The 14,859-nt window shown below is 41.8% G+C and overlaps 1 protein-coding gene across 2 annotated transcripts; it reads left to right on the forward strand.

Annotated features, from left to right (window-relative positions):
- Positions 1-3,927: 3,927 nt before the first annotated feature.
- On the forward strand, positions 3,928-12,533 carry LOC100283480 (snRK1-interacting protein 1). 2 transcript variants are annotated; one of them, XR_563495.3, is made up of 5 exons: positions 3,928-4,358; positions 5,419-5,456; positions 5,584-5,678; positions 8,989-9,222; positions 12,123-12,533. XR_563495.3 is itself a non-coding variant. In NM_001156380.2 (4 exons), exons 1-4 carry the CDS (start codon positions 4,081-4,083, stop codon positions 12,264-12,266), a joined length of 555 nt encoding a protein of 184 aa, NP_001149852.2. In that variant the 5' UTR covers positions 3,998-4,080; the 3' UTR covers positions 12,267-12,507. The 2 variants fall into 2 exon arrangements, 1 of the variants encoding a protein (NP_001149852.2); NM_001156380.2 differs by lacking the exon at positions 8,989-9,222 and having other exon boundaries at positions 3,998-4,358; positions 12,123-12,507.
- The last annotated feature ends 2,326 nt before the right edge of the window (positions 12,534-14,859 follow it).

Below are 14,859 nucleotides of genomic sequence, written 5' to 3' on the forward strand. Positions count from 1 at the left end.
TTCGAGGAACTAAGCGAAGGTGAAGGCCAAGCGACGGCTTGTGGACCGAGGTACCATGGCTAAGGTGAAGAAGAGAGTACTTGCACTAAGTCGATGAACTAATCAGGTATGAAGAGTTATAACATGTTGATGCATCAGCAAGGTGACTTGAAGCCATGTTTTGAACTCATACATGGTGATATGGTACAAGTCACAGGGTTTGATTTATGTTTGCTTCAAAAGGTGAGACAAAGATGTTTGTGATCCTTATGAAGCAACGCCATGGAGAAATCACACATGAGATGCCAATTACTCAAGGAGTTTACTTAATTATATTTTATTTAACTTGAGTATAGGAATCGTCGTACTATAAAGAGGGATCCAAAAAGAAGGTTGGTGTTTGCCAAAGCTCAAGCCTCTATATTCAAAAGCTATTTTTGAAAACCAAAAATCTCTCGGACGTTCTATGGTTGACTGCGGTTAGGTTTGAGAAACCTAGAGTGTTCTTGTTGAAAAGCAGCTGAACTTCTTCAACTGCAGCTGAGCTTTTCAGCTGAGCTGAACTTCAGCTGAGTTGAGCTTCTTGAGCTGCAGCTGAGCTGAACTTCAGCTGAGTTTAGCTTTCTCAACTCCAGCTGAACTTCAAGTTCAACCGGGGTCCAGACAGGTTCAACTGGGGTCCAGGGCAAGTTCAACCGGGGTCCAGAGAGGTTCAACCGGTTTCTAGGGAAAGTTCAGCCGGGGTTTTTCCCCCGAACCTCACTGGTCAAAACCGGTTGAACCGGTCCTAGGAGAGGTTCAACCGGTGTCAGGGTCAACTGACCGGTCTGACCTCCTGACTGGCAGACTGACTGCCAGTCTGACCCCCAGGCGGTTGAACCGGCCCTAGGGGCGGTTCAACCGGTGTCAGGACATGTTTTTGCAGTCTGACCTGCAGTCTGCCAGTCTGACTGGCAGACTGACTGTCAGCCTGCCCTAGGCGGTTGAACCGGTCCTAGGGGCAGTTCAACCGGTCCTCCACAGCCAAAATCAGCCCAACGGCTAGTTTTGAAGCCCCACCTATATATACTCACTCCTACCTCTCTCCCCACATAAGAGCACGACCCAAAACTCCATTTCTAACTTGAAGAACAACTCCCACTCTCTCTCTCACATCTCTTGCCTCTCCCATTTCAAATCTTTAGAGAGAAATCTTTGAGTGAGTTTGAGAGCTGCGGTTTTTGTGCTTCATCTCCAAATCTCTCTTGCTCTTCTTCATTCGAGCTTTGGTACTACATCGAGTTCTTTGTGGATTCATTACTCTTGGAGCTTCTAGCTCCTAGACGACTAGGTGTCTCTTGTGAGTCTCCAAATCTTGTGGAAGACCGCAAGAAAGTTTGTATTACCCGTTCGTTTGAGCAAAGATTAGTGTGTGAGCTTGACCTTTGTGGTCGGCAAAGGGAGGATTAGGGTTGAAAGAGACCCGGCTCTTTGTGGGCGCCTCAACGAGGAAGTAGGGCACCTTGGTGGTGTGACCGAACCTCGGGATAAATCTTGTGTCTCTTATGTTCTTGTTCATTGTGTTTGTTTGTGTTCTTCGTTCTCTCACCCTTCCGTGAAAGATTTGTTCATATCTTTTTGGTGTGTGGATTTTGAGAAGTGCCCTTCTCAGATCTACTACTTTGAACCCTGTGGATCATTTAGAACATTCTCATTTCCAAAGTTAACTGGGTGAATTTCGAGATCAATTCAGTTTTATATCTCATTCTTTAGTTGAGCTCGTTCAAACCAGTTGCACCGGTTTTGACACCGGACTGTTTTACCTAGTTTGTTTCTAGTTTTTGTTGAAAAAGTTTTAACTTGCCTATTCACCCCCCCTCTAGGCAACTTTCACCCTACCCCTAGCTAACTCAGGCTACGAGGGAACAAGACCGACGTCCCATCTAGCTCGCCCCGGTAACAAGTAATGATGGCTCCCCGCGTGCGTCCATGACGACGGTGGTTCTCAGCCCCCTACAGAAGCAAGGAGACGTCAGCAGGATCCCAGCAGCACCGACAGCTGTGCTTCTACAAGTCTCAGGCACTTCTCCGACGGCCACGTTATCGCGTACACAGGGCTCTAGCACCTCTCCGACAGCCACGTTGGCATGTACATAGGGCTCAGACACATCTCTGCCAGACACGTTAGCGCATAGCTACACCCCCCATTGTACACATGGACCCCCTCCTTACATCTATAAAAGGGAGGTCCAGGGCCTTCATGCGAGAGGGTCGCGCGGGGGAACGAGCTAACGAACAGGCTCACACTCTCTCTCTCTCTCGCGCGAACGCTTGTAACCCCTACTACGAGCACACCCCCCTGGTGCGAGATAATACGAGCCGCGTTTCTCCCTTGTGTTGCATCTTGCGCCAACCCATCTGGGCAAGGGCACGCAACGACAAATTTACTCGTTGGTCCAGGGACCCCCCGGGTCCGAAACGCCGACATATACATATAAGAAGGCCAAGCTCACTGACACTTAGCATCATTCACAACAGTACAAGACTGTTACCTGCAAAAACAGGATGGGATATACCTTGAGTAGTCAATTATAAACCAATACTTACCCAACTAAAGAAAAAGACCCCAAGGATATGCTGGCTTTTATGAATCAGGGTGATGTTATACACGTTTCAAGGACTCATTTTGCATAAAAACTTACTAAATTAGAATCTTAAACCATATTTTAACTTAACAAGTTAACTGGCCCCTCTCTAGCTTTCTTTTACCAATGTTTTGTTTTATTTATTACTATAATGTAAGGGTCTGTTTGTTTTTATAGTGCTAAAGTTTAACGCCTGCTAAAGTTTAGGCCCTACTAAACTTTTACTAAACTTTAGCACTCGGTGTCTGTTTTGATATAAGTGCTAAACTTTAGCACATTAATTGCAGCCATATTTCAATTGGCCACACATGGAGGGAGAGAGAAAAAGCTGCAGTTGTGAGTGGTGGGGGAGAGAGAAAGGAGTTGAGACCACTTTTAGCTCATTTTAGCAAATTTGGAGAAGCTAAATGCTAATGAGAGCTAAACTTTAGCACACCAATTTTAGCCACACTGTGTGTTTTTAGTAGCTAAACTTTAACAAAAAGTATAATACTAAACTTTCGTAAGGGAAAACAAACAGGTCCTAACTCAAATGAGAAATCAACAACGACCCATATCGATTTAACCAAGTGGGGATCTCTAACCACATGAACTATATGCTAGTTTAGAGTGAATTGGGTAGTTCACGATTGAAATATCTTGTTTTACATTATAAAAATAACTGAAGAAACAATTCAAACTCCTTGTCTGGCCAAGCATCTTTTAAAAAAGAATTCCCTTATATATTTCGAATGGATGAACCAAACCTTTGGGTCGCTAGGGTTAGAAACAGATGGGTAAAATCTCGCCCGACTCTACTATTTTTTGAATTTGATCTGATCATTTATGTAATTATGTAAAAATATGGAAAAGAGACGGAAACGAGAGATAATTTATTCCGTCAACTTTTTAAGGGATCCCGTTTTTATCCGGATTGAACTCGTATTTAGTCCGCATTTGATAAATATGGAATGTGGCTAATATGCATTAGTATATAAACTAAAACCTCGTGTCTTTAGGTGACAAATTATAGTGGCCATTGTAACCATCGACTTTTTTTTAATGACAAGTGGTCTAAAGTTTTAAACATCATCGGATATAGTTATATATACACCATTAGTAACCAAACAACAATAGAATGTTACATCTGCATATCTATTTGTTTTATGTTATTGTCCGACCAATCAATAACTAGTCAACCGTTAATATCATTTGTGTTTGTATTAAATTACAAGTTTATGTTAGTATTTTGTTTCCATTCGTAATTCAGTTTACGCCGCTCTCGTTTTTTTTTACAACTATTTTAGATCCGATGTCGTTTCAGATGAGGTTTTTCATCCCGTGCCGCACCAGTGTCGAGGACTCGAGGTGCACATTGTGATTGTGCTTGAGACGAACGCGACGACTCTCCAATTGCAAAACCCAACCAAACCCCTCTGTTTTTTTCGAATCGACTCTCCGAAGGCCTCGAGAGTCGAGACTCCGCCCGCTCCCTGCCATGGCTCCCGGTGCTCTAACCCGCCTCCTCCGCGTCGCGTCCACTCCTCGCATGGCGCGCCCCTTCGCAGCAAAGTCCCGCGCATCTCGTCGGCCGCAGGATCCGGAGCTTCCGACGGGGGACGAGAACGACTTCGCCGGCAGCGAGGTTGCCGCCCCCACCGAGAGCATCGACAAGCCGCTGGCCGAGGTGCTAAAGGAGCTCGGGAAGAGGGTTCCGGACTCCCTCGTGAAGACCCGCGTCGAGGATAATGGCTTCACTATGAAGTACATCCCATGGTAAATCACTCACCCGATCGGTAGCGATCACACATGGAAGTATGGAACCAACCTTACTTCTATGTTGCAATGCTGCGAACGATTGGAACAGTTCGGACATTTGTGTTCATTTAACCGGATTATGTCTTGCAGATTTATGTGTAAGTATTAGGGTACGTTTGAGTAAGATACTGGGTCCATGAGTGGGTTTATGAGTAGGTTTCTTGGTTTCGAACTTTCGATAATAATAAAAATATTTTTTAAGGAGAGAGATAGAGTCGATGGGTATGTTCTTCAAAAATAAGCACGTGATATATATTAGACAGTATCTGAAGCGAGATATTAGCAAAATAGAGCATTTTTATTATTATTGGTTCATACCTTCAGCGCTGTTATGTGTTCCCAAAGATGAAATTGATGATTTGTTAACCTCTGATTGGTCAGATACTAATTTCCCATCAGATGAGTAAACAATGCTGCAAACCTAACCCGTTAACTGTAAAGGATTGCGAAATGGTAGAAGTAGAACAAGAGAAGTAACTCATTGACAGTTCAATCTCTCTGAACTCAAGCCATCAAAAAATAGGTCAAACAAATATCCTATTAATGGCGAGAAGTTTACCTGAATCTTGTATGTTGAGAATTTTGTTCACAATGTGCCTGCAAGAGGTAGCTAGGACGAAAGTTGTCGCACTCCTATAGAATATAAACTCGATCTATAGGCTTTCTAATTGAAGAGGTTGCTCCAGCAGCACAATTCTATGGGAGGCTGGGGAGCTATCATGAACTGAGCATTTGATAAACATAAAATAAACCAAATCTCTAATCAGACTTATTAAAGGGAATTCCACAATTTTGACATTTTATCTATTGATAACAGGCCTTCCTTTGCAATCTGAGAGTCAGTCCTTCTTTGGTTTTATGTTTAATAACTACTTTAGTTTTTTACACCATGGGCATTTTATTTAGAGGAAAGAATGCTGGATTCATCAATAAATTATATATGGATAATTTGGTCCCATTTCAATTTTATTTTCTTTAATATATATCTTTGTGATCTCACTTTTGATACCTCTTGTAGGCACATCGTGAACAAAATTCTCAACATACATGCTCCAGGTGATTTTTTTTGTCATCGTTAGGATATTTGTCTGCCTTTTTTTTTGATGGGATAAGTTCATAGAGGTTAAACTGTCAGGGTGTTATTTTTCTTGTTCTAATTCTATCGTTTTGTAACCTATTACAGCGTGGTCGGGTGAGGTCCGCAACATTGTGTACTCATCTGATGGGAAATCAGTATCTGTTGTTTATCGAGTGACTCTTCATGGGATTGATGCAGAGGTACCTCTTATCTTCCAGAAAATGCTTTTGTAGTTTTGTACATAAATGATTGATCTCTATACCTAAAGGTTATTTTGATGCCTGAAATTTTGTATGGTCTTATGGCTTACATTTAGGTTTTGGCAAGTAATAAGTTTGCTTTCATTTGTTTTCAACAATGTTCTAGTTAACTGTGACTATTGAAATTGTGGTTCACCAGTTGGATTTGCCACTTCCTTGAATTTTTTTTTTTGTATACTAGTGTCTACCTACTAGTGAGAAGCTTTTGATAGGAGTTCTCAATGGGCATATATGTACAACAAGTGCAGATTTTGAGGTAATTCATGGAGTTTTTGGGTATGGTAGTAGGAATCAGGAGGAAGAGGAAGTTTTGGATTTTGTGGTAGCTTTTGACCTGTTGATAGGCAACACTTTCTTTAGGAAGAGAGAATCCTATTTAGTGGCGTATAGTAGTGGCCAACACTCTAGTCAAATTGAATTGTTCCCACAAGAAGAGAGGAGAAACGAGCATGCTTGAATTGTAAGGTCGTACCTGGGGAGTGTGTTATCTCTCAACATAAGTTTGTGGTGGCGGTCTTTCGTTTTCAGGTGCGTGCCCGTAGGGATAAACTAGTCAACCTTGTGAGAATAATGTGGTGACCAAACTATTGAATTGTGACAGACTCACCAGGATATACCTTATAGGCATATCGTCGAACACTAGTGTCCAACAGTAACTGGTGTCAATCTTCTTACAATAACATTAAGAAGTCACTGCCAGAAAAAAGGGTTTCTGGACCCAGTGCTTTCCAGAAAACTGACAGCATCATGTCACTGCATTGACTACAACTAGTTGCATTACCTTGCTATAAATGATGTTATCCTAGGCAGCACATAGTTTAGTTATATCCTAAGCAGCTCACGGCGTGATTTAAAACAAACATGTTGTTACATAGTTACATCCTAAGCAGCTCACAGGTTCACCCCAGCAACATGCTAGTTCATCAAGTTTCTATTCTATTTTTCAACAATTCAATTTCTATTTGTCAGTAATTCAATAACTGTATCAGGAACTTCACGGTTTTTCTTGTGGCACAATAAGTACCGCACAAGCCCAAACTTGACTCTTTTTCACGAATTCGTCCTGCAGCTGCAAGTTGAAAAATAGAGAAAGAATTGCTTAACAGACCTCATCAAACTTATTGAAAAAAAAAACAGAGAGGGAATTGCTTAACAGAGAGAGAACTACATAAGGTTAGTTCTTAACAGACCTCATCGCACTCCGTTTCGAACCTAATGAATTGACTATCTTGTCAAGTAGTAAAGAAATTCTCAAGGAAATACATTGATGCAACGACACTGTCATTGACCTTTATGGTAGATCGCGCGCGTGCTACTCTGTCTTGAGAAAATGTTACTTCCATGCTTATGTGTTCTTTTAAAGCTTTCTTTAATATCTCTCCCATAGTGAGAGAGAATTTCATAACTTCTTCGAAGGAATTATTATGGCAATAAACATGGATCTGGTTCTTCATGGGTGAAAACACGAAACACACAACGATCCATTCTTTCGAGAAGAAAACAGGGAAGTAAATCTGTAAAAACAAGCACTTGTATAAGGAAATTAACAATTCCAAAAAAAGAAACAAGATTGATGCAATACTTACAATTGTGTCTTCTAATAACTTGGTGGTGCTGGCCCTGATTTTCTTTCTTTTCAAAAAGGGGAGTGCACCCTGAATCTTTTCCTTCAAACGTTCATCGTCCTGCAGTTAGGGGGAAACATAAGAACAAGATATTTTGCTGTTCTTAAGTAGATAACATGGGGAAACTTTTTATCTTGTGTAATGGTGAGACAAAGATTCTTTTAATATTCTTAATTCTTTGGTTCAGGAGTTCCGTTAATATTATGATAAGATCCCTGGCATCCTGACCTCCCTGGAAGCACTTTTCTAACTGAGGACCAGTCATTGAGGTTTTTTTAAACTTCAACATAAACTATATATGGGGCAACTGAGTGCCGTGTAACGGTAACATCTGTTGCGAGGCAACGGAGAGCGGTGTCGTAGTCACAGTGGCTAGGGGCAACGGAGTGGCCATAGGCAACAACATATATATGGGGCAGCGGAGCCATGTGTAAAGGTAACATACTGTGAGAAGCAACAGAGTGCCATTTTATGGTATCATTGGGTGAAGAGCAGCAGAGTGCCGTGTAACGTTAACATCTGTTGCGAGGCAACGGAGAGCGGTGTCGTAGTCACATCGGTCTAGGGGCAACAGAGTGCCCATAGGCAGCAACGTAGCTATGGGGCATCAGAGTCATGTGTAAAGGTAACATACTGTGAGGAGCAACAGAGTGTCATCTAATAGTAACATCGGGTGAAGAGCAACGGAGTCACGTGTAACGGTAACTTGTGTTGAGAGGCAACAGAGTGCGGTGTCGTAATCATAGCGGTATCTATGGGGCAACAGAGCCACGTGTGTTAACATACTGTGAGGAGCAACATAGTGCTAATTAATGGTTACATCCGGTGAAGAGCAACAGAGTATTGGTAACATCGGTTGAGAGGCAACGGAGAGCGGTGTCGTAGTCACAACGGTCCAGGGGCAACAGAGTGCTCATCGGCAACAACATAGCTAAGGGGTAACAAAGTGCCATGTGAAGGTAACATACTTCGAGGTGTGCCCACAGGCGGTAGCTTACAATGTGTAGCAACGGAGTGCTATGTAACGGTAACATTGGGTGAAGAGCTACGAACTCGGTCTTTACCAGGTCAATTGGTAGGTAACTACAATTAACGGTGAAAGTATTTCATCGTTCATGCAATAGTTTCAATATTGTGCGGCTAGAATCTGTAGCAAATGCTGGACTAATGAACTCGAGTCGAACACATTGGTAGTGTTTTTTCACACAGGAACTGCCTCTGGATCCTTGGACATGAACCGACTCTCTTTGACAGTAAATCAATACGGTCTGGTTAAGTCAAAGACGCCCAAGATCATAAATGTTTCTTTAAAGCTCGCGATGATGATTCTCTTTCTAGAACAATGGATCAGTTTAGACTTACGCAAAACTCACAGGTGACAGACAATGTTTTGCGATTGAACATTGAATGTCAGTGTGCTCCAGATGCATAACTCAGAGGTAACAACCGTGCCACAAGACCAGACGCAGGGCCGTGCGGGAGGGAGTTCAACTAGTACACTGGAACAGGGCCCCCAAATTTTTAAGGGCCTCCAAATTTATACATGTATAGCTCATATAATATAGAAGTCAGGTTATGTAAAGCAAATAGATAATCTTCTTCTACCGTCTGTTGCAACGTTTCAGACTCTCGCCTCCTGCCTCCACCGCCAGGCACCCTGCATGCCTGCACCCAGCAGTCCAGCACCTCAACCAATCCTATCCGCTGCTAGCACCTTGCTGCTCTCGAAGACATTTACTGCTTGTGTCCGGAATTCTGAAATCTGAATCCTGATTCTGTGGCTGCCGCCTGCCAGTACCTTGCGTCCGGAATTCTAAATCCCGATCCCTACTTGCTATCCGGAATTACTAAGCATCAAGGTAATTTTCTAGAAAAAATCCTCTATTAATATATCCTTTAATAATTATAATAGTTTAATTGTTCTTTTTATCTTTTGTGTGCATGTTTATTAATTTACTAGACATCTAGTATTTGAAGATCTAACTATCGGATATCATGTCTTCGACCAATCGATCTAGAAAATATGAATTTGGTTACGAAAAGCGACATGATTCTTTTCCTAATGCAAGTATTGCATATAGAGTTTTATTGACCATTCCTATGACTGTTGCATCAACAGAGCGGAGCTTTTCTAAAGTCATATTTGCGTTCTACAATGACACAATAAAGACTTACAGATTTAGCCACAATAGTACTTGAGAGTGGATTATTGGACAAGATTGAATATGATCATATCATTGAAGAATTTATTTCAAGGAACACTAAGAGAATGAAGTTGTTCAAGTAAAATTCATACAATAAAGAGTTAAATAGGTTTTTTTTTCTTCATAAACTCCATTTCTATGTACTACATTACAACATTTTAATACTTACAGTTCTGTTTTTAAATAGTTTAGCAATAAGAGTTTTTTATTCAATAGTTTTGTACAGGGCCTCATTTTCTTCCGGCACAGGCCTGACCAGACGAGCCACAGGTTGAAGAGCTTGCACATGCAGAGCAGGCGCCTGTGCAGGCAAGAGGGGCTGCAGGGCATGTGCATCTTGATAAGCTCTGGCCCAGTCTTTTAAGGAAGAGGGCCCATTCTTTGCATGAGGACCAGCCTGACGGTCAGTTTGCTCGAGGTGAAGAACTCACAGATGAAGAGGTTATAGAGTCTGCACATGTAGAGCAAGTGCATCTTGCTTAGCTCTCGCCCAGTCCTTCAAGTAAGAGCCTCTTACTTGAAGGACTGGGCGAGAGCTAAGCAAGATGCACTTGCTCTACATGTGCAGACTCTATAACCTCTTCATCTGTGAGTTCTTCACCTGGAGCAAACTGACCGTCAGGCTGGTCCTCATGCAAAGAATGGGCCCTCTTCCTTAAAAGACTGGGCCAGAGCTTATCAAGATGCACATGCCCTGCAGCCCCTCTTGCCAGCACAGGCGCCTGCTCTGCATGTGCAGGCTCTTCAACCTGTGGCTCGTCTAGTCTTGTGGCACGGTTGTCACCTCTGAGTTATGCATCTGGAGCACACTGACATTCAATGTTCAATCGCAAAACATTGTCTGTCACCTGTGAGTTTTGCGTAAGTCTAAACTGATCCATTGTTCTAGCAAGAGAATCATCATCGCGAACTTTAAAGAGACATTTACGATCTTGGGCGTCTTTGACTAAACCAGACCATATTGATTTACTGTCAAAGAGAGTTGGTTCATGTCCAAGGATCCAGAGGCAGTTCCTGTGTGAAAAAAAAACTACAAATGTGTTCGACCCGAGTTCATTAGTCCCGCATTTGCTACAGATTCTAGCCGCACAATATTGAAACTATTGCATAGACGATGAAATACTTTTATCGTTAATTGTAGTTACCTGGTAAAGATCGAGTTCGTACTCTTCACCCGATGTTACCGTTACATGGCACTCCGTTGTTACACACTGTAAGCTACCGCCTGTGGGCACTCCTCGAAGTACGTTACCTTCACATGGCACTCTGTTGCCGATGAGCACTCTGTGGCCCCTGGACCGTTGTGACTACAACACCACTCTCTGTTGCCTCTCAACAGATGTCCTACGTGTTCGAAAAAAAACATCAGTTGTTTCTTCAGTACAAATATATCTTCGCTTTCTGTGGACAATTACAGGAACACTGGTAGTCAGTGTTAGATTAGATCAGTGGTGAAGTCACAGTTGGTTAAAGAGGAGATGTTAGACTAGATTACATTTATACTTCAAATCGGCTTGGGGCGTTTTTAAATCCTAGGCCCAATACTAGACATGTCCAACGAAGACCTAAGAGGCACCAAGTGTAGTGAGATTCTAAGGTGCGGTGACAATGACAAGAGAGACATGAAAAGATCGAAATTGACATGAGAAGAGACAGTAAAAGGAATCTGATGGAATATAACCAAAGATTTAGTCTTTAATAAGAGTGCATCGAAAATAGCCGTCCATGTGGTTGAACCTTTACTTATGGTTTCTGTTGGGTTTCAATTCTAATCTACCCTAATTTGCTTAGGACAAAGAGGTTTTGTTGTTGTTGTTGTCGTTGTTATATGGTAGTGTTTACCAATCCTCTTCTGTTGGTGCTTAACTTAATTGATGATGAATTGTGGTTTTCTTATCATAAACTTTGAAGTTTTAATTTCGCAAGTTTTATATTGCATAACATGTTATTATTTGGATCCATTTAGTTTTCTCTCTGTTGGCAGATATTTGTTTTCTGGACAAATTGGATTTTTGCTGCTTGTTGATTATTATGATACTTATGCAAGCTGGCCATGCCTGTTTGTCTATGCCAAAGGGCATTCTGCTCTTTTGGTAATGAAAGATGCAAACAGAGGTCTCATTTGAAGAAAATGGATCCATTTGGTGGTCACTATTTTAATTCAGGAGATAGTCTTGTTGTACATGATTTTTTTAACGATATACTCCCTTCGTTCTTTTTTATTTGTCGCGGTTTAGTTCAAAAATAAACTAACGGGCGACAAATATTCGAGAACAGAGGTAGTACATAACTGAAACAACAGAAAACAAACTCAAGTTGCTGGAGAAACAATATTAATATTTTACACATAACACATCCATGACTATATGAGAATCCTCAGTATTCCATAGTCATTTAAACTCATCCCATCGTCGTTTTACTGCAGTAGCCATTAATAGTGAACTGTTAGCTAGTTGACAATTTCTCTGCCTAGTAGTTTTGTCTAACATATAATATATGACCAAAACTAACAGTGTATTGACAATGTTGCCTGCTCTCTCTGTTTTCTCTATCAGATCTATAGAGAGGCCACTGGAACTGCTTCTGTTGATGATACAATCTATGGTGATCCCGTACAGAAGGCAGAATCTATGGCTTTTCGTCGCGCTTGTGCGCGTCTTGGTCTTGGACTTCATCTCTACCATGAAGATATGTCATAGATGACTAATGTTAGTTTTTGTGGCATGCTTCCAGTTTGTTGCGGACCATTGTCCCTTAATGGCTACTCATTTTCACCGGGCATGCTTCTTTTTCTTTAATGTGATATGGATGTGCAAGTGTTTGAAATTTAGGCTGTCGTGCTATATGTAAGTTACCAAAGTACCAATGCAACTACTGTTCTGAGCTGTTTGCTTGTTAAGCAGCAGCTTGTTCCAATGTCTAAATTCTTGAGTACATGTTCATGAAAGCTTGGTAGTTTTGTTTTCTTTTTTTCTATATCCTTTAACTGGATATCTTCATATAACTGTTAGTCGGTAGCACATTGGACGAAATGTTTTCATGTTAGTCATTGCTCCCATACTAATGTTTTTTTTTTCAACAGCAAGGTCACTAGGTAAGTCTTTCCAGGATCTCTTTGATTATGGCAAATTACAATGCCTTTGCAGGATTATTATGTTATGACTGGCCTACCAGAAGGCGACTAGACCCACCAGAGTAGGCGTAGGATCAGGAGATAAGTAATCAGTTTAGTTGAATAAGTCTTATCAGTTTATCTCCTAATATTATGGAGTAGTTGGATAAGTCTTTTATCTCCTATTATCGTGGAGTAGTCGGTTGGCCTTAGGCCTATATAATTACGACTTTGTAATAAAAAAGGCAAGCAATAGCAGATATCTTCTGCCAACTTCCCATGGGAGCTGGAATCTACATCCGTGTGTGCCGTTTCCTGCAACTACTTCCTGCAACTACGACCAGTTGCGAACCTAGTCAAATATTATCGGGGTTATCAAAAGCGGCTTTGCTATATGGTATAGATGTTCAACTGTATTAGTGTTTTGCTAAAGGATTTATAAATTTTATCGGGCCGGCTGACCCCGATAAACACCCCTAAGTTCGCCCCTGACTACGGCGCTCAAGAGGCAGCCACCACCTCCAGGTCGTAGCCTGTCCTCCCCTCACCCATACTCCCTTCGGCAGATTCCTGGTAGGACTAGAAACCTTACCATAATAGGTCAAATGCTATATCGTTTTTATATATTTATTCTTAATCATAAACTGAATCTGTTGATCAATGTTCCTTCCAAAAACAAAAGGGGACAATTATTCTGTAGTTTCACACTGATGTTGTCCTATTTCAATATTTGGCTAGGACATCGGTCTAAAATGCCATGCCATGTTTGTTTGGAATGTAGTTGATATGATTGGAGTCCCTACCAGGGAGGCGACGACGTAGGTTGTAGGGATGAGGCGTTGTAGGACGTTGCTGGGTATGGTTTGAAGATGTCGTGGCTGCTGGCGAGAGACAGAGCAAGGGATCGTGTTACAGTACCGTGATACAGTACCCACGGGTATTGTTCACAGGGTGGGTTAGGCTGCCTACGAGAGGAGGAAGGGGTGGCGGCTAGGGCTCCCAGCTCCCTGAGGGAAGCCAACAATAAATAGGTTGCTTGTGCTTAGTTTCCCTAGGTACAAACTTCTTTGCTACCAACTGGTTGCCTCGCATTTTGCCATTCTGAAATGTGGCACTTCTGACCCTTATAAGGTGCAAGGTATCCCTTCCTATTCGGATAACCAGAATCTACAAGATAGTATTTACCTGCACAAACATAAATATGTACTTCAATACATATGACACACATAAATAACGGATGATACAAAAGTAAAAGACTCTAGTATCTTGTAAGACTCTAGTAAGACATATGACACATATAAATAACGGATGACACATAAATATGCGGGAACCTATCCACATACGTTATCAAAGTATCTTGTAAGACTCTAGTATCATGTACTGCACCTGGCCAACCCGTGACAACAAATGTGAACCTCATATCGAAGTCACAAACAGCCATGGCATTCTGTGATGCGTAACCGTGACGACCAATATACTTTGCTTGCTCCGTGGCCGGGACAGACGCGGGAAAGTGGCTTCCATCAATGGTTCCTATGCAATCCTTGAAATGCGGCCAGAATCTAGTCTCTCGTAATCTAGGGTGAATCTCTATGAAATTGGTGTCCTTAGGCTTGATTACGTCAGAAGACATCCTATAGATTGCATTAAGGACTTCACTAAATTTGTGGCTTATAGTTTCCAATGAGTGACCAAACTTATTCCTTATCTGTCTAAATGATTGTGGACCCCCACATGCCCACAAGAAAATGGCAGTTGCTTTCGTTGTACTAACACCACGACTTGGTACCAGACCATAATTTTGCACCAACGTATCATGCAAACGTCGAAACACAGTTTGACGCATGCGAAACATGTCAAAGAAATCATCACTACTCTCCAATGTTCGCTCAACCAATTGGATACCTGTTTCAACCATGGTTCTTCTCGAAACCCCACTTGGCGAGCTCCCCCATATGTCCACAGCAAATAGTGCAACTAGGAATTCACCATCCCTCTCATCATCAGATGAGTGTGTATCAGGCTCACACATCTGCAAACATACAAACAATAACCAGATTCCTTGAATCAGCACTACCATACAAACAAACTCACGGTTGTTCATTTATCATAACTCCAATATGGTTCACACAATTACATTTTTCATAGACATACAACTGTTATTATTGCAAAGACAAGTT

This window comes from Zea mays, chromosome 3 (genome assembly GCF_902167145.1).
Source record: "Zea mays cultivar B73 chromosome 3, Zm-B73-REFERENCE-NAM-5.0, whole genome shotgun sequence".
Lineage (NCBI taxonomy): Eukaryota > Viridiplantae > Streptophyta > Magnoliopsida > Poales > Poaceae > Zea > Zea mays.